Raw genomic sequence first — 22,456 nt, 5'->3', positions numbered from 1 at the left:
AATTATGTTTTAATTTGGATAAATAAATGCTGAGGAATGAAAGGAGAGTGTAATGAAAGACAGACCAGACCAAAACATATACATCCGTATAAAAACTACTCCTGCTTATTGACTTACGTGAGTAGTCGGCGTGGTGTACATTAGCCTATAATTGCTGACTGTACATCCTCGTCCAGCCAGTGGACTCTCTGGGTTCTTTTGATATCTGCCTCTATAGCGCTGACTTTTGTCTTGTCCTGCGAATCAAGAGCAGCAGGATCACAAACACATGAATCCGGATCTTGTGGACAACGTCTAATTCCTGCTCGCCTCGCATTCTCTCCCACCAAACTCATTTTGGGCTTAGACTGAATCTCTGTTAAGTAAACAGAACCCCCTTCATACAACCAGCCCTCCATCACAATGATGTCCAGATCATCTCTTCCCATTAAAACCCGAGCAAACACTTTACTTCACACCAATATACTAAAGATTGGAGGGGAAACACACAAGGGCTTTTTTTTCCGTCTTTCCCATATTGTCTCTCTTTCTCCTTTGCTACCATTTAATCCAGTATCTTTCAGCCCTGGTAAACTCCTCAAGATGGACATTGCTTGGTTCAGGGTGGAAAGGGGTCAAGCTCCACTGGCCTCTGCACAGAGCTGTGGAATTTTTCATTAGTGCACAGCTGGGTCACAAGTGGCTCCAAAGCCGTCTTAATATTGTGTAGGCCCACAGATTAGGAGCGGAGAAAAGAAGCCAAAGCGTGATGCTCTCCACCAGACCCTGTCTTTGCATATTTGCAGACTTGTGCTTTAGAACACCTCATATTACTGTTTGTTTTATTTCTTAGACCCAGAACCTCTGGGTCAATAGTAATTATAAAGCCCTCCAATCCAAATGTTGTTTTTTAACCATTCCAGTGCTGAATCTGTAAGATGAGTCCATTTATTTTTTTACAATAAGGAAAGTAAAGTGTCTCAGCCTCAGTCAGGGCTTTTCCTGCTTTTTTCTCCTCATGATTTAAAGGATCAGTTCGCCCCAAAAATTTTAATTCAGTCGTTATCTTCTCAGCCCTGCGACGATGGAGAGACGCGTGACGTGTCATCGTCCACAAAACAAAAAAGCATATTTGCCGAAACAACTGTTGTGGCAGGAGACTTGTTTCAGAATGTAAAAACAACAACAACAACAAGAACAAATGCATTAAATATCTCATTACAGTCCGGTGCAATCCAAGATCCCAAATGTACACTCTTGACATACTGTTGGTGCAGTGGAGTGAAGGAAAAAATGGAAATTCAATCATTATCTCCTCACCCACACTCTCCGTTTCATAGTGTACACAACATTTCTGGAGCTTCACGGCAAAACAGTGTTCTCCTAAACAGATGAAGTAGCTGGGGACCAAAAAACAGCCTGTGTGGTTTAAATCAAGTCTCTGGAAGCCCTGCGATCCCAAATTGATTTGAAATGACGTTATTTACACCCTCAGCCTTCATTCACCAACTTTATGTGCGCTAACATTTTTAGCTTAGCAGCGACAGTGAAGATTTCGGCTTCGAAAAAGCCTGTAAATAACATCTTTTCAAATCAACTTGGGATCTCTGGGCTTCTGGAGACGTGGAGCCATTTTATGTAATTTTTCAGTCCCTGCCTACTTCAGTTACAACACTGTCTTGCTGTGAAGCGCCAAAGATGTTTTGTTGACTACGAAACCTCACATGGGGTTAAGTTGACAATGACCAAATTTAAATTTTTGGGTGATCTTTTCCTTTAATCTTTGTTATATAAGACATAAGATCATGATTAATTCTTCCAGTCTTTTTTGATACAAGACTACTTGATAACTCCTGAGTCAACCGCTTATTAAGAAGAATACAAATAAATAAATAAACCTTGTGTATCTGTGGGCAGTTACACGCAGCCATGTGATAGCCATTACACTTATTGTAGCCATCACTCTCTCTGCTCTCCCAGCTCTTTCAGAAGTGGCAATCACTCGCAGTGGCTCACCGAGCTGGCCGAGCCCTTAATGGTGGGCTCTGCTCCACCTCACACAGATTAGCTTGGAAGGGGCGCACAAGCAGAGGCCCAGCGATGGAATTATAAAAAATATATAAAATGGGTGCAGAATGATTTTTACATGTGCTTTTAATGGGAGCTGTCCCGGGTGTTTCTCTTGGGGCGTCCTGCTCTCAGAGAGACTGTGTTGTAAACATGTCACATCTCCGGCATTGATGGCCCTCACTGGAGTGACAAAAGGCAGAGCACAGCACTTTATACCAGCCTGTAATTCACCGTCTTTTCATTTATTTGTTTAAGGATCGGCTCCACTTTGAGAACAGGTCAAAAAAAAAAAAGAAAAAAAAAAAAAAAACAAGCATGAAAAACCCCAAAATGCAAAAAAAAAAAAAAAGCCCCTACACATCTTTGCAATCATCATTTCCTGGGATTCTGTCGCTCGGAGTATTGTTTGTCCTGAGCTCTAAACACTGAGCCTAAATGTGATGTTGCACTCATTTTACATACTCAGGAACACCAGCTGTCCAAACAGCATCATGTGTGCCTGTCTGCTTACTCTTGTATTTAGATGTGTACTTAGCCTCCTCTGCAGCCCAGTACACTGTCCTTTTCACTCCATGAGCTTTGTTCTACCTGTGTGGCTGTGGAGGATTATTTCCACGCTGTTTTCCTGGTGACTCATTAGCAGATACATGTGGAGGAGAGGCCTGATGCTGCAAGACAATTCTCGGCATACCGCCGTTGCCTTTGGAGCTTTGCATGAACACGCAGCCTTATCTTAATATATTTCTCGTATCTGATAGCGTTTGACACCAGCGAGGTTGACTAGTCAGAAATGTGGAAAGATATACGTGCGCTATTTGCATGTTTTTTAAGCTCTAAGAAGCCAGTCATCCGCTCCAAACTCAAGTGTTGAGTAATCTGCGAAACACACAGCCGCTGGATGGAGTGAGATCATTTGAATAACGACGTCAGGGTTAGGATTTCTTTGTGCAGCTGTGCGGTGCAGCATTGGTGCAGATATGCCTGGGATGTCTGTCTGGCCGGGGACCCGTCGCATTCCTGCACATAGGAGCTCATGCTGCCGTAGAAAATAAAGTGGCCGTATTTATTTTCCCAATGGCGGATGTGTGGGTGAGACGATCCTGGAAACACTTCACTCTAGACTAACTGTAAGCGGTGTCCTCTTACAGATCCGCCATGGCTCTGTGCAGCAGCTATTACTAAGTGTGCTCCCTCCGAGATGCAGGGCAGGTGCATATGCGCACGCTAACGCGTCGAACACGTCTCCGCTATTATCTGCGCCATGCCAAGTGCAATCAGCTCGTCTCATTCCTCCCCTGTGAGCTCGCAGGCAGCCGCCGCTGTGCTTCGGTGCGGGGAACAAGCAAACCCTGTGGCCAGAGCCGCGTGATGAAGAAGGCACCTTTGGGCCATTAGTGGTGTACACATCTCCCGTTAATGTGTTTTACTTTTACCTGCTGGGAGTTTAATTAAAAAACAAAGAGCCTCAATTTAAAGGCCATTATTATGCTAATGTAGTAAGCACGGGATGGTGATTAAGCAGCTTTTAGAGCTGACTGGAGCTGGCCCTTGGGAGCAGAAGGATGGCACTTTTTATTTGGCTTCATTACTCTCCATGAATCTATGCTCCAAAGAGAAATGCTGATACTATGAAACAAGGTCAGCTATTGAGATCTTTTATGGAGGCAGCATTATCGGCCCCACTTTTTTTATACTCCCGCAGACCGAAAGTTTGTTTTAACCTCCCTCTCACGGAGAAAGAATGAATCAGGGTCTGCTTTGGCTGCTTCTATTTACACATGCACGCCCGGTCGTGTTGAAGTGAGACTCTCTTTTATCGCTGGTCCCTCTGCAAGCAATCAAACACTTGTATTAGCTAAATTCAGGTTACTATTATGAACCCATTGTGGTCAGCATCTACCGTCTGCCGCTTTAAGAGGACAACAGGATCGTACATAGCAAAGTAATTTTCGTCATGTTGAGACAAAGTTGAAAAGGTTTGCCTCCAACATCTGGGCATCAAATGTTTTCCTCTTTAGCTGAAGCTCTTGATACCGTTGCTAAGAACCACTTTTCACATAGCAAGGCGTGTCTTCTGAGGAGCTGAGAAGTGGCTGTTTAATGGTTCAGAGGCCTCTGCGGCCTCTTTGAGACAGATTTGTGTGTTGTGTTTCCAGACAACAAACAGAGCAAGGCTCCACCTGAAAATACGGACGAGGAACTGCTCGTAGGCGTAATTCAGCGAAATCCCAGTCCCGCGTATAGGCTGCATCGCTGCTGACCTCCAGATTGACAACACACGGCAGCCGTGTGGTGAAGAGCTGAAACAGAATTGAGTTCTGGAGAAACCCAGCGTCACGAGGAGCAGCTGGGCAGCAGTATTGTTGTCAAAGCTGTGTACACAACATTTTAAAATGACATTATTAATACAGCCGACTACTATGATACTTAAAAAACTAACTGGTTGCAGATGGAAAAAGCCTCTCTGGAGGAGCTGTTGCTCCCAAGACAAGAGCCGGAAAATGGGAACTAACCAGTGCACAACACTTCGCTAATCGCTGCAAATCCTAATTTTGTCTTTATGAGGCTTTATTTTTGTCAGAAGCCAGTAAGCACGGCTTAGCCTGAAGAACAAAACAGAGAAACAGTGAACCCAGCTCTGTACAGAGGTAAAAAAAAAAAAAATCCTCCTGGGGACGTCACAGGGGGAGTGATTACGAGTGACATCTCCGGTCCTCGTCCGTGCCAGCACATGTGAGACTGCGTCATGAAAACTAATGCACCAGCAGCACCTTTAAGGCTTCAGAGGGGTAAGCTAAGTGGGCTAAGCAACAGTAGTAACAGTGTCAGCAGTATTCACTTGATAAAGTCGCTGACCTACATCTCAATGAATTAATAATGTGGCATACCAATTGCTGTTTTTAAAAAAAAAAAAAAAAGGATTAGCATATTAGGATAATGGAAAAAGCTAGTGAAATCTGAGTGAAACGACACGTCCACAGTTACGCCCATAATTTGTTAGAATAAAGACTAGAAATAAGGTGGATCGACATGAGACAATCTTCTACCAACGTCCTGGCAGAAAAACAAACACACACTTGTTAATCTCTAAATACTGAACTATCACCTTCAGGTTTCCACACTCCTGTTCAGCCCTGATTTCATTTTAATGCTCAGTTAAGCTAACTAACTTTTGGCTTTAGCCATGTATTTAGCCGACAGATATCACAGTGGTGTCAGTCTGTTTGTTATTAATGAGCACGTTACCCCAAGAAATAAAATATTGCAGTCAGCTTTGTTTAGCTGCTCAGATAAGTATAGTCAAGGCAGCTAAATAAGGAAATACCAAGCGAGCGTGTTGGACCGGTTGCTCCGTGTGCCCTCGGTCCTGCCCGGCGGCCCTCGCCTGACCTGCCTCCCAGCCCTCATCTCTCACCTCGGCGGTGATTGGCGTGGCCACAGGTTTCCTGCTCCGACACGAGAGCCCATCTTCAAAGTAATAGCTTACAGCTGCTGCCTGGCTAATCCTCGGCCCGGCTGTCTTTGAAGGGATGCGGTGACATAATGGCCCGGGCCATTCTTCTCTAAATTGTTATGGTGTTTCTGCGAGTGTTGTTCAATAGCAAAAGGGGAGTAGGTGAGACTGTTGCACGTGTTGCTAAATGTAGCATGATTATCAAGCGCCATAAGCAGCTCCATGCTCCCCCTCTCTCTTATTCTTCTGGAGTTCTTTTATCCCGCCCAGTCCTCCTGATGCTTATCACTGCGGCAGAAGCATTAAATGTAATGTCTGTAGAAGGGGAATCATTGGCAACATGTGGTGAGAGCTTAAGATGTTGTCACACTTTAAGTTGCCTATAATCTGTTCAAAGGGAGCGTGCATAGTTCTCCAAAGTGCCTGGAAAAACGGGGGGGGAAGAAGAGGCCGGTGTCTCTCGGCTGCACTTGGCTCGGCTGAAATGTTCATCAGACAAAATAACCGTCGGTCCCTGCTGGCTCTTGTCTTCCTCATAATGCTCTTTTTCTTTCTTTCTTCCTTTCTTTCTTTTTTTTCTTGCTAAAAACACAAGTTGTGGTGTTACAAGCCTCGGCAGTGTGATAATCTGTCACGGAGAGGAGGGGAGAACCATAGATAACGTAAGAAAGAACAGACAAGGGATTACAGGTATGTGGACACAGGATTAAAAAAGAGGGATGTAATGATTCCTCTGGGACACAGCAATGTGCTGAGAAGGGCTCTTTCTTTTTCATTTATGAGTCCAGTTCTGGGGAGGCCTGGGTAAATATTGACAGTTCCTCTCTGCTTGAGATGCGGCCATTGATCCACACAGGAGGGTCTCGTCGCTTGATCTGTGCGCTCAGGTGTGGGAGGGAAGGGGAGAGCGAGGGGCTGGGATGCGCTGGTGGTCTTCTTTGTGGCGTCCTCCAAACAACAAACTAGCTTAAGAGTGCTGACCGGGCGGCTCTCTGCGACACCGGGAGTCGTGTTACCCGAGCAAGCCGCCGAAACGTCCAGAGGGTGGATTCCCCCCCCCCGAGTCTTAGCGTGACGGGTCAGCGGGATCAAGCAGAGGCAGAGCGTGGAAAATGATCGGCCAAATCACTTTAAAGTCGGATTCCTCTCACACCTACAGCACTTTGATATCTTTAATATCCCGGTGGAGCTTCACAGAGAGCTAACGTTATCAGCAGCCCCTTGTTGAGGTGTTTTTTTTATATATATATATATATATATAAAATCATCATTTACATCTTCTCCTCTGTCTCCTGTTGGCATGCTGGTCCTCAAACCACTAATCAGGTAATGTCGGGGAGGTTGAATGGCGTGCCTCCCCCCTGGTCAACCTTCACTGCTCACACAGTGGTGTTGTTTTAAAGAGCATTCTTTAGCAGCTGAACTTGGAAAGGTATTAAAGTGGGATTAGGCTCCTCCACAATCCACTGCTTGTGTCATTCAGGGAGTTTGTGTTCTCCTCTCCCCACTGCCACCTCCCCACTCCTCCTCTGTTTGATTGTGGCTAGCCGCAGGAGTGGGACTGACTGTGCCTTTCAAAGGAGAGGGGTAGGGTTAAATCCCTAGTCCACTGCTCCCTGCTAATTCTCCTTGTTCCTTAGAGAAGGATTTACTTCTGCTGCCAGCTTCTCAAAGGCCTTCTCTGCCCATCCGAAAAGTCGCCGTTGCCTTCCTGTGGAGGTGTGGTTGCCATAGAAGGGGCGTCATGCATGGCTATTCCATCTGAACCCCGCTGAGAATGGGGACCGGGGACTGAAAACAGGCAGAAAGTCCGGATTAGACCCGAGGACAAAGCAGGACAGGAAGATTCCAGAAGGGACGAATAGGAATTACAGCAGCAAAAATAATGCAAAGTGACAGAGAGGGGAAATAGAAAAATAATGGCTTACAAGATTAGACTCGGCGAGGAAGAAAGAAGAAAGGAGAGAGGGCTGAAAGAGAATGTTTTCATCTAGATGAGAAGATTTGAGAGAGCGGTCGTAGGTGAATGCGGAGTCGCGGACGTATCAAAACCGCGCTAACAAGTCATTTCCTCTACTTTTTCGCTCTCTTTCTAAGCCTAAGCCGGCAATCATTAGCTAAACATTAGAGTTAGAGCTGGGAACTCGTCTTGACAGATTCATCACCTCTATTCCCTGATCCCAGCATGTAACACGCTAATCCCCCTAAAATCTCGAATCAAGTCCCTCAATATTCAGTTTATCTGTGCAGGAGTGTGTCGATGTAAGATTTCCTTCTTTTTTTTAATTTCTATGATTTCTTCTTTTCTTTTTTTCTTTTTTTGTCGTGTTGTTCTTGCCTTTTTTGTTTTTTAGTGTCCAAACTTGGAGGTTTGTTTAGAAGACAGATCCAGGTTGGCAGGTCACTTAAACTAGAACCCCGCTTGTTCGAGAAACATGCCAACATTTTCTTTTTCATGGGATTATCCTGGAGGTTTTTCCATAGCTGAATAATAATCTTCTTAACTTATTGTAATAAATGAAAGATTAAAGGATTTCATGAACCCTGCGAGCGCCAGTTTCTGATATCTCTGTTGTTTTGCTGCTGCGCGATGGCTGAAAGGAAAAATAAGACGCTGCAACTGACGGTTTTCTGTGCCAGGTACAGGTGGGTGATTTGGATCGTAATGGATGAAAAACTGGCGCGATAGCCCATCGACTGCTGTGACGTCATTACGATAACGTGAAATTCTGCCCTCGTGATTTTAATCTGATGAGCAGATGTGGAGCAATTATTTTAGAAAGCTGCGTAGACGACAGGGAAAAAAAAAAGAAAAAAAAAGCACACCGTCTTGTTTCCAGCGTGCATACAGCTGCTCATACACGTGTGAACACATACATACACACACACACACACACACACACACCATATCAGTACTCAATCAGCACCTATAACAACATTACCATAACAAAACCATCCTTTGCTCTCCCTCCGCTCATATTTACACATTATATTCATCACTATCGCTCATCCCTGTCCCGAAACCGGCCGATGATGTCAAACGCTCCTCTTGCTGCCTTGCACAATGAAATAGATGTTCACCACAAATAGATAGGCGGTTGCCAGCTGTCTTCCAGACCAGGGCAAACAAAGAGGCCACTAATAAATCCAGCTTTACGGCTGGACAAGATCAACCACACTCCCTGCCTTCTTGCTCCATTTAATGTGGCTTCTTCTGTACAACAGGGAACGAATTAAATGCCTCTCAGTCACCAATAAAACAATGCAAACATCTTCCTGAAAGGATATAAAAGAAGATGGAGGCGTTGTCTAGGAAATGGTGATAGAGGCAGTGTTGCGCCATAGAGACGTGATATTAGCCAGTAAGATGAAATATGAACAGACCAGAGGCCAGCCCAGTAGTCAGCAATGAATCATGGCCTCTGATATCTGATGCATATAGAGTATCAGGGTTATGAAAGAAATGTCAGCGGTGGTTTGATTGCGATCGTCAGGATTTGGTGAGCGCAGCACTAGAACAGGATCCAGCCTCTTTTTCAGATGTGAGTGGAGCTCCGGGTGCCCATGAGTGAGCTCACTTGGAATGACGCGGGGCCGGGCCCACCCTAGAAATTTTAACAGATGAGCTGCTGCCAAAGGAGTCACCTCCTTGGCTGCCCACGGGACCAGCAAGCCAAACTGGACTCTCAATCAAAAAGCCTCGATGGGCGACTCCAGAGGGGACAGAATGAAGCCAAAGAAAAGCACTAAAAGATAAAATATGTGATATTATTCTTTTGTTGTATGTTTTCTTGAGTTAATCCAAAAAAGTAATTTCATCCAGCTAACACTGCATTTCTTTTGCTCACCTGTCATTTAAACTTCCATGAGAGAGTCAGTGACAAAAACTTGAAATCATTCCCTCATCTGTGAACATCATCAGCAGTGGGTGTTGATTAACAATAAAGACTCCGTTACAAAAATGACATTCTTGTGTTTAAAGTGAGAGTATATAATTTTTGCTGAACAGCATCACAGTATACACAGAATCTTCTCTGCTGTCAGCTCATCTACAATCATCTGTTTTTTTTTCCTTTTTTCCGTAGGTTGTTTGCAACCAAGTGCAGCGGCTGCATGGAGAAAATTGCCCCCACGGAGTTCGTGATGCGTGCCCTGGAGTGCGTCTACCACCTGAACTGCTTCTGCTGCTGCGTGTGCGATCGGCAGCTGAGGAAGGGCGACGAGTTTGTCCTGAAGGAGGGCCAGCTGCTGTGCAAGATCGACTACGAGAGGGAGAAAGATTTACTCAGCTCGGTTAGCCCGGATGACTCAGACTCAGGTGAGCCCTCTGCACCCTCTCACACACGAGTGAGATCGACACCATGGTGCTATCATCACATGGCGCCAGGGTGTTGTATTCTGTATGCTCCGCTCCATCACATGGACAGCCAGCATAGGCCCTTTTCAGACTTTGTATCAACGTGCTGAGTGAGCCGATCACAAAGTGGACGGCTCTAATCGGACACAATATGATATTCATGTGTACGACATTTGCAGAATTCTGAAGAAGGTCCAGATAATTGAGAATTTGTCAGAGACATTGTCTCAAATTGTGTATAAAGGCTCTCATAACTCAACAACTCACAAATTTGAGTGATTTCTTAAGGGAGTCTGGTGAAATTTTTCTGAAGACAACAAAAAATGAAGCCCTCATTGGCTAATATTTGTTGTATTTGTACATTTTGCCATATTTACCATCAATTGAATGTCTCATTTCATAAATGTAGTTAGATGGTGAATCCAGCTGAAATACTGTGTTAAAACAGCTGCTAAATGTTAGCAGGTAGGACACCATCACACAACTTGAAATCTAACTTGCTGTATCACTATGGTAGAACTATAAGAACAAAATAATTACCCGTCCTTAAAACTTGCTGCCGGATCATTTGCCGGAACATCTGATATTTTTCAGAGATCTCGCATGCAGCCCAGGCAGTAAAGCTTCTAACACAGCTCCATCTGCAGCCTTTCAATGGCTGATGACGTTCTAATTCAAGCAGGGGGCGTAGGTTTATGATACAGTAGGAAGTGGAAACAGGACGAAGCCAAGCCACCCTGTATTAATGGCTCCCCATGCGTGGGCAGGGTCTGGTGCTGGAAAGAATTAAATCACTGTATCATGGTGAGTGACAGAGGGATTTGGGGCCTTTCTGCAGAAAGCCTGCTCCTCCACTCTTATCAGCTCTAGTGTTCCTCGCCTATAGCCTCCACACACAATGAGGCATCTCGCCAAGCCTCACTGTTCACTACCATCTGGCTCACATTTAGACATGCACAAAAGCGGGGAATTTGTCAAATACATCTGTGCCTGTGTCAACTTTTGTCAACTTGTGGGAATATTTGCTCTGCGTCTTCCTCGTTCGCCTGTGTCCCAGCGTATCGCGCAGGCAGGCCTTTTGTGCACGTCTCCCGGTTTCAAGATGGAGAAAATGTTGACATGAGCAGAGGTTAACCTCAGCATGTGGAAGATGAAATGTAGGATTTCATGGTGGAGAAATGTAGATACTTATCTGATAGCAAGAGACACTGAGCCATCGTGTGCGCTTCTCCAGCCCAAAATCATCAGGATTCATTAACACCGCGGCTGGTTTAGATTTGGAAACTTGTGTCCTTAGACGCACATGGAAGAATAATGGCTGTTTTTTATTCATTCATTTATTTTTCGGGTCATGTTTACATAGCTTTGTGGCCTTTTCATGGCAGGTGAAACTGCAATGCACGAGTCATTAGAGAATTTCTCCACTGCTAACGTTGAATTCAGTAACATATTTCACACTATATGTCATGTCACACTTATTCAGCTAAAAAACACGGCTTAAACTATTTCATAAGCAAAAGTTATTATGATTTTGTCGTTTAAACACATAACAGAGAGAAGACATTTTGATGATGCCTTTTTCACTTTGTTAGAATAAATCTTAAAGGAACAGTTCACCCAAAAATGAAGAATGTGGTCATTATCTGCTCACTCCCATGCCGATAAAAAGTTAGATGAAGTTTCATGGTCCACAAAATGTTTCTTAAACTTCACAGCAAAAGGGCATTGCAGCATTCTCCAAAACAATAAAATGGCTCCATATAGCTCATCCTGAGTAGTACGAGCCCCGAGACGTTATTTACGACACTTTTCAAACCAAAATCTTCTCTTTAGCTGCAAAGATAAAACTGTTAGCATACATTGTTGATGGTGTAAATGAAGTCTTTTCAAATATAATATGGGCTTCTGGGAATTTGGATTATGTCGGATGAGCTGTTTGGACTTTATGTTTGGTTGTATTTTCACATTATAAAAGGAGTCCCCAGCCACTTCAGTTCTTTAGGAGAATGCTGCAGTGCTTCTTAGCTGTGAAGCTCCAGAAATGTTTTTTAAATTAATAAACGTCACCTGATTTCCCATCAGCAGGGGGGTGAGAAGACAATGAATAAGTCAACGTTTTTGGCTGAACTGTTCCTTTAAGCAATGATTGTTTTTTCTTCTTCTGAGAGTATTGAGTATGTCGTTATCATGTGTAATAGCTGCAAACAGCAAGCTGACTTTAATGCAAAAAAAATAAACTAACAGGCATTTTCTTAATAACTGAAATCGAATAAAACCAAGTTATTATTTTGTTTTAATGGCACGGTGAAGGATAGGAGCATAAAAATTACACCGATTTTACTACCCAGAACTGTAATATCCTGCTGCTGACAGTAAAAATCTAGCAATCCATATGAAAGTTGTCATTAATATAAGCTCTGAAACGGAGCTAAAAGTTGGACTTTCTTGCTGTGTCATGTGAGATGCATTTCCCATATGTACTCGTGTTTCCTTTTTCATGTTGCACTGGATGTAGTATTCTTATCAGAGATTGATTTAGTGTAAATCAGACAAAGCTGAGTGCAATAACTTACAAGTGACGCAGCGTCCAGTTCAGTGACGAATGTGCATATTTCACTGTGTTCTCCAAGAGCAGCCATAGACTTCTGTAAGTCTAATCGTACATGTGGCCTTTTCCTTTTGTAATAAATCGATAACAAAGTATCAAAAACACATGTGTCTCCTTTGATTATGCACTTGTGGTGTGTGAATCTCTCGGAATAGGGAAGAGCGAAAATATATTTATCAGCAGACTGTCACTGACTAAAAGGGTGTAGTCAGTTCAAGCTCGTGCTGACGATAAAGAGGAATGACTCTCTCCGCAGAGAAAAGTGACGATGAGGAGTTGGACATCAAGCCGGAGAAAGGGATAGGAGGCCAGGGGAAGGGGGATGATGGGAAGGATCCCAGGAGGCCCAAAAGACCACGAACCATCCTGACCACTCAACAGAGACGGGCCTTCAAGGCCTCCTTTGAGGTGTCCTCAAAACCCTGCAGAAAGGTAAGAGAAAGCTTAAATAAAGAGAGGACAAACTAACCCTTTGTTATTTTCCCTGGTCTGGATGTGGAGTAATGGATATTTAGATGCCGACCACGAGCCCTACAGTAGTTTTACAAATAAAATTCTCAAATTAAAAAAATCTCCCCCACCTCAGAGCGGAGCTTTGAAGTGGCGAGCAGCATTCTGTTCTGTGTTAACTGAGGCAGGCTGGTGTAACGCAGTCCGCCTGCACCAAATGTCATACTGAGATAGGAAAACTGCCGGCGCTGCACCCGCGCCAAGGCTTTGAAGAGGCAATAACCAAGAGGTCCAAAAAGACCACTGCATTTATTCAACGTTCAGTAAAATCAAAGAGGCAGAGTGCCGTTTGGAAAATGCGGAAGATCTGTTCAGGGGGCAAAGTATTTCAGCGTGCTGTGAAGTTTCCCCCGTGCGATGCCTGAAATCTTTTGTCTCGACGGTTTCAGGTGAGGGAGACGCTGGCCGCAGAGACGGGACTCAGCGTTCGGGTGGTGCAGGTGTGGTTTCAGAACCAGAGAGCTAAGGTGAGAGCGGCTAACACAGGACGGATTAGGTTTAGTGTCCGCACACAACAGCCTTGTTCCATCTCAGAGTCCAGCTAATAAATCACCACAACTATGTGTGTTAAACTTATCACTGCATTCCTTTCACAAATGTTTAAAAAGAAGAAAAAAAAAAAAAGAAAAGCAAGAGGAGTTGCAAATCTAGCTCGCTCTTGCATTAAATGTCTACACCCTCCTCTTTCCTGATCATTATCTTGTGAAAACCTTTGATACTAGACAATGAAGTGCACTCACATGCACACTTTGTGCGGTTCATTCGAGGGTGAACGGCGAGGAGCATCCTTTTTAGATTAAAGAGCGCATGTTAGTTTTGGGGGTTCCTCACGACTCTGACTCCTTCGTTTCAGATGAAGAAGTTGGCAAGAAGACAGCAGCAACAACAAGAACAACAGAATTCTCAGAGACTGGGCCAAGGTACGATACTGCACACACAATGGAAGCGCATTGTCTCAAAGCTCCTCTCTCGGGAAGCTTTGAAAAGCTGCAGTGTATATTCACATTTTCAAACATGTTCAAGCTCCCTCTCATTACAAATATGTTCGCTGATTGTTACTTTAGTAACTTTTAGTTACTTTAGTAACAATCAGTTAGTTACTTTAGTAAGTTTGTTACTTTAGTAACAATCAGCAAACAGCCAATCAGCCACAAGGGGCTTTTATTTGTTTTACATTCAACTGCTTTGCTCAACTTGAATCAGTTAAAATGTGCAAATAGCATGATTTTACACAACAAGCCAATCACGGTCCAATATGAATCATACGTTGTAAAGCGTTACGTGGAAACATGCGGTACATTCAGCATGTTCAATGACTGAGACATTATTTAATGAATTTTTACTTAAGTAATGAAACTTAATGAATAAAAAACAGAAACATGATATAAAATGTATTTGTCGTAAAAACAAGTCTGCAAGGGATCTTTGAGTTTTTCATATTATAGCGACATGTTTCAAATGTTTGTGAGGCATTTACTCAATAACATATTTACAGAGCTGCAGGATCTGAAAAGTGAAACCAATGCTGAAGTGCCAGCAGGGGGCGACCCCACTGGTTTTAAAAGAGGTCTGATTGTATGGAAGCTTACGAGAAAACTACCCTACTTCTCACTCGATTTATTACCTCAGTAAACAGCTTCCTAATCAGTTTAAGGTCTCAAGTTTCAAGTCGTCTTCAATACAGCATGTGGTTAATTTTGTAAATTAAGAGAAAATAATCCTTTATTGGTCCCACAACGGGGAAATTTGCGTTGTTACAGCAGCAAAGGGGATAGCAAACATAGATAAGCGTCAATAAAAAACAATAAATAGCAAGAGGAAGATAAAAACAGTAAGAACAATATAAACGATTAAAACAACAGTAAATTAGACTATAATCAGGCTATGCTTTGGGCTTGGTTAAGTTGTGAATGACAGGTCATGACTTCAGCATGTGTTGGGGTTCTTAGGCCGGAGATTTACTTTACTTCAACCACATGTTGTTGGAGAAAACCGGCTGCGTCGTCAACATAGTTGTTCACATAGTTGTTCACATAGCTGTCGTGTTACTGGAGGATACCAACAGATGGCGTACCGGAGAACTCAGTCCATTATTGATGTCCCTGCTGCTGATGATGAGCTTTGTGACACTCGACCCTGTCACATCCCCATATTGACCCTACACTGCCCCAGCCATCCATGTGCTTGTTGCATTTTGAGAACACATAGCGTTGATTACCAAGGATGTGCACAAATGGCCTTAGTTGGAACCAATCAGGACAGAGACGCAGCAATTCGCAATTTCCCAGGCTCCACCAACTAGTCCAGTAGTTACGATGGGCACATTTTATCACAGAAAACACTAAATCAGAACGTATGATCCCCTTCTCTTCTCTGCTTTATGTTACAGTACAGTCAAATGTGCTGTGAGAAAATAGTCCACGTCTTCAATAATTACATCGAACAACAGATTCCAAATATGCCTCTGTGTAAACAAGAACCCACACATCAAAAGCACGACAGATATTCCGACGTCATTCTGCAAAGCCACTGCAAAGGAAAGTGAGGGGGGGATGGGCGACAGCGATGAAGCCGCAAGAGATTTGTGACCTCACAAGTCGGTTAGCCAAGAGCAGTGTTTGTGAGAGGAAGCCGCAGAGAGGACTACTGTAAGGTTTCCATGCAAATGCTAACTGATACAGGCAGGCGACCCAGGTATTTGGAGCTGTGTAACAAAAACCAGGCTCCTTTTTTTTTCTTCTTCTTCTTCTTCTTTTTTTTTTTTTTAATCAGTATTATATTTGGAGCTCTGGAAGTCAAAGAAAAGTGTAGAGTCAGATGTTGATGAGCTTGTGAAGCTTTAAAATGACCAGGCATGAATGGGGGTGGGGGGACTTGAAAGAAATCAGCTATTTTCTACATGCTTTCTCTAACAGTTTTCCCCATTTGCTCTCTTCGCCCTGCAGAGGTGATGTCCAATCGGATGGAGGGGATGATGAACTCCTTCACACCGCTGGCCCCGCCGCAGCAGCAGCTGGTCGCCATGGATCAGAACGGTTACAGCACGGACCCATTCCAACAGGGGCTCACCCCCCCACAGATGCCCGGGGACCACATGAACCCATATGGTGAGCATCCACCAAAAAGACACCCACTCCTGCTGTAAAACACACACACACACACACACACACACACACACACACACACACACACGCCTGTCCCTTGATCAACCTCATAGCTCTCCAGTGTGGGACGTGCGTTCGGGCCGCACTCGTCTGGTTGAAGCCGTACGAGCAGCTTCTCCTCCCACATGAGATAACACGAGCATGCTCATATACGACTGGGTTTTGAAGTCCATTTTCAAATCTGTTTAATATGGTTTTAACTCCCCGCCTCCAGCTCTGAGACACGTCTTGTTACTGATGATGTTTTCCAATGGTGGTGAAAACATGTGGTCAGTGTGTGGAGATAAAGTGCAGTCCAAGCGGTGATTGAGGGCTGTGTGAGGTCATGAATCAGAGTGAGAAAACAGCAAGTCTCTGATTTCTGTGCGATACAGCGCAGAATTAAAATGCAAACAAGGAGGAAAGAGAGGGGGAAGGTATCAGTCAATCAAGTGTTGGTCCACAGGATGTAACTGGAATAACACATTTCTAAGTGATGTCCTCAACAAGCCCCAGAGGGACCGTTTCCCGAAGTTCATAACTTCCTTATAATTTGCCTCCATTTAGTTCTTCTCGGTAGTAAGAACCCAAATCCCCAGTCTCATCACTCTCCTTTGGTTTGGGGAAAAGAACAATATTGGCAAGGCATTAAAAGATGTGTCTCAAATCACTGTCCCCATTTTGTGCAACACTATCATTAAGATCCAGAGTGTAATAAAGTTAACTATTCCCTCCAGAGAAATAACATGTTGAGGCTTTATGAAAGGCGGAAACAGTTGCTATTAACCAGATCTTTTAGGAGGATGCCCCTTGTTTACATGCTCCCTCACAGACCGCAATTGTCCCAGCGAGGGCAGCAAAAAGTGAGCTTTGATGATAACCAACAAAACACTTCTCCCAGTTGTGATGACACACAACAGCAATTTCTCAAAGTGACTATTAGTAATTATAATTTCCCAACGCTGCTATAAATCTCAAGTATAAGATTGCATTGATTTCTGAGCGGGGTGTGCTCTTTGAATGACGCCTCTGCCACCAAATCCTGACGGCATTTCTCCGTTATCGTCTCTCCGCAGGTAACGATTCCGCATTCCATGACATAGACAGCGACACGTCCTTAACCAGCCTCAGTGACTGCTTCATGGCATCATCGGAAGTCAACTCCATGCAGGCCCGCGTGGGGAACCCCATCGACCGCCTCTACTCCATGCAGAACTCTTACTTTGCGTCATGAAAGAGAAGATTGTGAAAAAAAAAAAAAAAAAAAAAAAAAAAAGAACGTCAGCACAGAATAAACTGCCCATCTCAACCTGAAGCGCGATGGCCGGGAGTTTCTACAACAACACGGACACGGAAGAAGAAGAAACAGCTCCTGGTTATGTGCTGAAGCTTACTTAAAGATAGTGAAACCACTTTTAGTAGGACAGTGAAGATTCCTGGGGAAAAAAAGACTTAAATATTGTTAGAGATTATTCGGTAGGATTGCTTATCTGTCACAGGAGCTATTACTCTTTTCTTTGTTTACTTAAAGAAAACAAGTAGATATTGAAGCCACTTATTACACACTCTCAAACCAAATAACACAGTGAATTTATACAGTGCATGATCAATTGTAAACTAAAACTTTTTGTAAGCCCCCCCTGGTTAAGATGTGGTGTTTGGACTGTTTCTTCTTTACACTACATGGATTTCCATGTTCACCGTTAGCATTTTGATCACTTTCAATAGGTTTAGATATTGTGTTAATAGTAAATAGGTGCAGCATGTCTGCAAGAGTGACTGTACATTTGTGTATGTATGAGAGTTTGTGGTGAGAAAGAATTGTTTAGAGGAGAAAAAAAGTGGAGACTTTGTCGGACAGGTAGGATCAGTGAAGTGTAAATACTCTCCCCAGGCAAATTGGATGTGCATGTTAAAAATGGAAAGCATTCTATTTATTTAACTATAACAGGCTCTTGAAGGTGCATATTAAAACTGAAAAGCTTTATTTAAAAAGGAGAGCATTTTTTTTGTTGAGCAATTAGTGAGTTCATGAGTTATCACAACTCATCTGTATGCCTTTTTAATATGAAGATTAACCCTTTTTGTTTCGTTTTTTTTTTTCTTCAGCCAAGCTGTAAATGAGCGATGTTGCTATTTATTTCGTACAGAACCATAAACTTTTTGTTGTCATTGTCATATGTGCATTCTCAAAATGTTAAAGTTGCTAATTGACCAAAGTTGACTGGTTTGATGAATAAACAATGTCTTTCTCCTGGTAACATTAAATAAATGCCATTCAGTGATCATTCACATGGTGACATTCAGCTGCGTCAATGAACAACCCTTTGACAAGTCTTATTCCCCTGTCACACTTGGAATTTTTTTTAGCAATGCTAGCCATTAGCTGTACTCTTCTGATGCGTTACAGACAACTCAGAACTCCAAAATTGGTGACCTACCTGAAAAAGTACAATGGAACGCCACTCGAAGTCATAATTCCTACTTGTAAACTCACACACCGATGGCAGCACCTCTGGGAAAGGGATTGGATGCATCTGTAGATGACAGCATTTGTGTCAGGCCAGTGAATTGGATTTTTAGATACATTTCCAAGTATGAAAGTGCTATATAATAACATCTAGGACATAATTATGTGTGCACTTGCCAAAGAGACAGCTATTTGTTCTGTTCAGCCAAGTTTTCTGTTTACATTTGGCAACGTGCACCTGTAACGCAGCATTATGTTCAGTGTTTCAGTAATTAGCAAACGTTAACATGCTAAACTGAGATGGTAAACATGGTGAACATCATCTATGGAACCTTGTTTTGGAAAACTATGGCCTTAAATGGTGAGAGACATTTTTTTTTTTTTTTTTAATTTGGAATGAAGTCAATTTTAAAGGTAATGAAAGTCATGAAGATGGTAAAGTACCATTTAGTTTTGTGTGACAACGCTCAGTCAACTGCCTCTCTGGTCTCACACAGTATTGGTCACGTACAACAACAACATGGCCGTCACCTTAGCACAGAAAAAGTACTAAAAGAGGTCAAAAATCCCAACAGGGCTGGGCACGATGAAGGGAGACTTCTACAAGGCTTCAGTGAGTGACGTTTAGCCTTTCCCCAGATTGCACACATGCACTTTGCAGACAGTGGCCCGATGGATAGAAGTTACTATATGTTGGAAAGATGTCGCATGGCAAGTGTTTGCTAATTGGGAAGACGTTGGCAAGACGTCGGCAAATGCTCCCAATATTATGTTTATCCACTGTAATTTGTGCCAATGTCAAGACACACGTGTGCTATTGGGGTCTAAGTTATGTATTCAGTGTCTCATTGGGCCTACTCCAATGGTTTCATGACCAATTGTGACTTTCTAAACTTGAAAAATGATTTTGTAATTGACAAACATCAGATGTGTAATTCATGGCACAATTCAAAAAGCTCCTGTACAATTTTTTTTCTTCTGAAATGATGGCTCTTCTGAGGCTCTCTGCCACTCTATAATATAGATAAAATGAGTATAAAAACCCAGATCTTCTGCATTGCGGGGCCAGTAAGGAGTGCTCACTAGAGACTTCTACAGTCATGGCTAATTAGAATTGGACTACAGTGATTTAATCATGCAGCTCTCTACTGCTGTCTTGGCCAGGTCACTCTTGGAAAAGAGGTTTTAAATCTCAATGAGTTTTTCACCCGTATAATAAAGGATATGGATTGACTGATACACTTTACAAAATGTTATTGGACCAAATGGATCGAATTCTGATCATTCTCACTCATTTCATGAGGGTTGTAAAGCTCAGAAAAATGTAGAGATGTACAGATTCTTTCACAATATAAGCAAATGGGGGGGAATAAAGTATTATGGACCCCGAGCATCATGTCACCAGACACTGCAAGCATTGTGTTTACAACGACGTCGAGGCAGAAACATAAGTGTAGTGAGGGTGAGGTCGGGGAAGAGTTCAGGTGACATACCAATCCAGCTGCAAGACTAGAGAGCGAACCCCACCTACAACCTCAGGGCTTGTCGGGCGGTTGCTTGGAAGTGCCATCTGGGTGCTCCTTCATCTCTCTGACAGCTCCTCAATGTGGCCAGGCAAGCTTCCACCCACTGTCTGAGCAGTCATGTGACCAGACAGATAAACAGTACATTTATGATTTTCTGCGCTACTATGACTCAATATATTCAGACTCATACTTTTGACAGGGTTTAATAATCTTGGCTGCTATTTCAGAGTAGAGGGAGGACGTGAAATTGTCAAATCTGTGAGGATTTAGTGCGTGAGCACCGTGTGGTGTGTATATATATCTCTGCTATCGAGTCTTCAATCTGACAGCCAGGTGTTGGACTTGTTGGCAAGGTTACACTGCCATTTGTCTTCACTTGTCACACCAGTAGGCCAACGTCCCCGGAAACACCGCTCAGCGACGTCATCATAGTCTGGGTCCTGATTGGATGAAACCGCCCATGTATGCAAATCGGTGCGAAATGGATGAAAGCCAGCTGACCTAAAAAAATAAGAGTTTGTCGTTTCTATCCCTCCGTAACTGCAGAAGACATTGTGGAGTCGAACAGGAAACGCTGTCTGTCTGCCTGTCTGCCTCTCCTGTGTGTGTTCATGTAGCCAGACACGTGGACAATGAACAGGTTTGCGTCAGGTTTCTAGTATGTATGTTGATTAAATTGTGAGAGACTGAGTAAACAGACGTGACAAAGGCTTCCATTTACAGTAAACATGGATGGGGCTGCCAAGCACACATTGTGTTTGCATGGAATACACAGTACAATACGTTTGAACCTCTCCCTTTTCAGGGCAGGCCAGGTGAGCTTAACACAGAGCCGCTGACACTGTGGTGGAAATGTGAGCGTAAACCCTCAGAAACCATGAATTCTCCCACATGATCATTTTGCTACAACATCTTTGTAATGATTTCTCTTCAACACTACACGATTGTGTAATTGTTAGAGCCACAGGAGTAGAGACGTACGCCACAATAAAACATGCTAGAACAAGACTGCGGCCAAGCAGTCCCGACGAACAAAGAAACAAAGAAATTGTCAAAGATTGAAAAAAAAAAAAAAAAAAAAAAGATCAGGGCTGAGATATGATTTCCTCACGGTAAGATGGCAGATCGTCAAGTCAGGTCACACAGGTTAAAACACACTCACAATCAAACAGATCACTTTTACCACTCGTGAACCATTTCTTTACCAAATGTTTAAAATGTACAACTTCTGAAGCTGAAACGATTAAGATTCATTAACACGTCGTGTTTCATGATGACAAAAATCTCAGATGAAATTAAATAACTTGGGTCTGTTTTCACTGATGACTCGTGGACATTTAGGTAATTGTAGTTATTCAGCCTGCCAAGAGGATTCACACACAGCTTAACTGAATAAGACTGTAGGAAATGACTTGACAGAGGGAGTAGTAGGGGTTAAAGGAGAACTTCGGCTTGGCCAGGATGCATTTTATCGACCATTTCTGCCTCTGCATTTTACGTCCCTGTGCCCTTCCTGCTTTTTTTTTTTTTTTCCTTACCTCCTGTCTCCTCTTTCATCAGCTCAACCCCCAGTCTGCCAAACAGTAAGAGGCAGTGAGTGAATACAACCTGTGTCACAGCTTGTTCTGTGGCACTTGGACGTGAATCGGCCAAAGAAGACACTTTGAGGTTGAGGTAAGCGCGGCCTCGATATGAAAACAGTCGCGCTGAAACCCGACGCTGTGGACACACGCACGCACAAACTCACGGAGAGTTAAGAGTCGGCCTTCAGTAAAACTGTTCACACATTTACTCTTCTGCCGCTCTGGCACCACATAGGAAATGAGCCCAGTGACAATATTTTCATTAGATAACCAAAATCCTGAAATTTTCCACCTGAGACACAATTGGAGGTTTGTGATTCATTTTCCCTTGTAACCGTGAGCTTCTCTTGCCCAGCCCATGGAAAACATACGGAGCCTGATTTGTTATTGGGGGGTAATTTAAAGCAAGATTCTCACCAGCTGCCCCATAAAAGCCCAGCATGACCAAAGACAGTAGCTGAAGCAACGAGGCTGCGTGTCCCACCATCACTTCATTACACTAAATCAGTCGGGGAGTGACTCATTCCAACCATGTGGCACTTTTATTTTGACATTAGCCATTGTTTTGGATTTACTGTACTTGTAATTGGCATTCCTAGTTGTCATTTCTCAACAACAGCAATATTACATTGTTTTTTCATTTTTTTTATTTTAACAAACCAAGCCCAATTAATTGTTGCTATGCCGAGCCAAAGACACTCAGACGTTTGTGGTTTCAGTACAGTCTAGATTTCTTCTCATGATTTCACAGAGTTC

At 43.3% G+C, this 22,456-nt stretch overlaps 1 protein-coding gene across 4 annotated transcripts in view; it reads left to right on the top strand.

The window, feature by feature from the left end:
• The window catches only part of lmx1bb (LIM homeobox transcription factor 1, beta b), a 55,411-nt gene extending 37,027 nt beyond the window's left edge, over positions 1–18,384 (top strand). For all 4 annotated transcript variants that reach the window (XM_037097032.1, XM_037097033.1, XM_037097030.1 and 1 more), the window contains 6 exons: positions 9,589–9,821; positions 12,725–12,900; positions 13,368–13,445; positions 13,832–13,898; positions 15,924–16,085; positions 17,198–18,384. In XM_037097032.1, the coding sequence (XP_036952927.1) occupies positions 9,589–9,821; positions 12,725–12,900; positions 13,368–13,445; positions 13,832–13,898; positions 15,924–16,085; positions 17,198–17,355 (874 nt within the window). In that variant the 3' untranslated portion in view covers positions 17,356–18,384. The remainder of the gene's footprint in view (positions 1–9,588; positions 9,822–12,724; positions 12,901–13,367; positions 13,446–13,831; positions 13,899–15,923; positions 16,086–17,197) is intronic.
• Positions 18,385–22,456: the final 4,072 nt, after the last annotated feature.

Source organism: Acanthopagrus latus, chromosome 5 (assembly GCF_904848185.1).
Source record: "Acanthopagrus latus isolate v.2019 chromosome 5, fAcaLat1.1, whole genome shotgun sequence".
NCBI lineage: Eukaryota > Metazoa > Chordata > Actinopteri > Spariformes > Sparidae > Acanthopagrus > Acanthopagrus latus.
The sequence above is the reverse complement of the archived record's forward strand: the minus strand, read 5'-3'. Positions and strand labels throughout refer to the sequence as shown.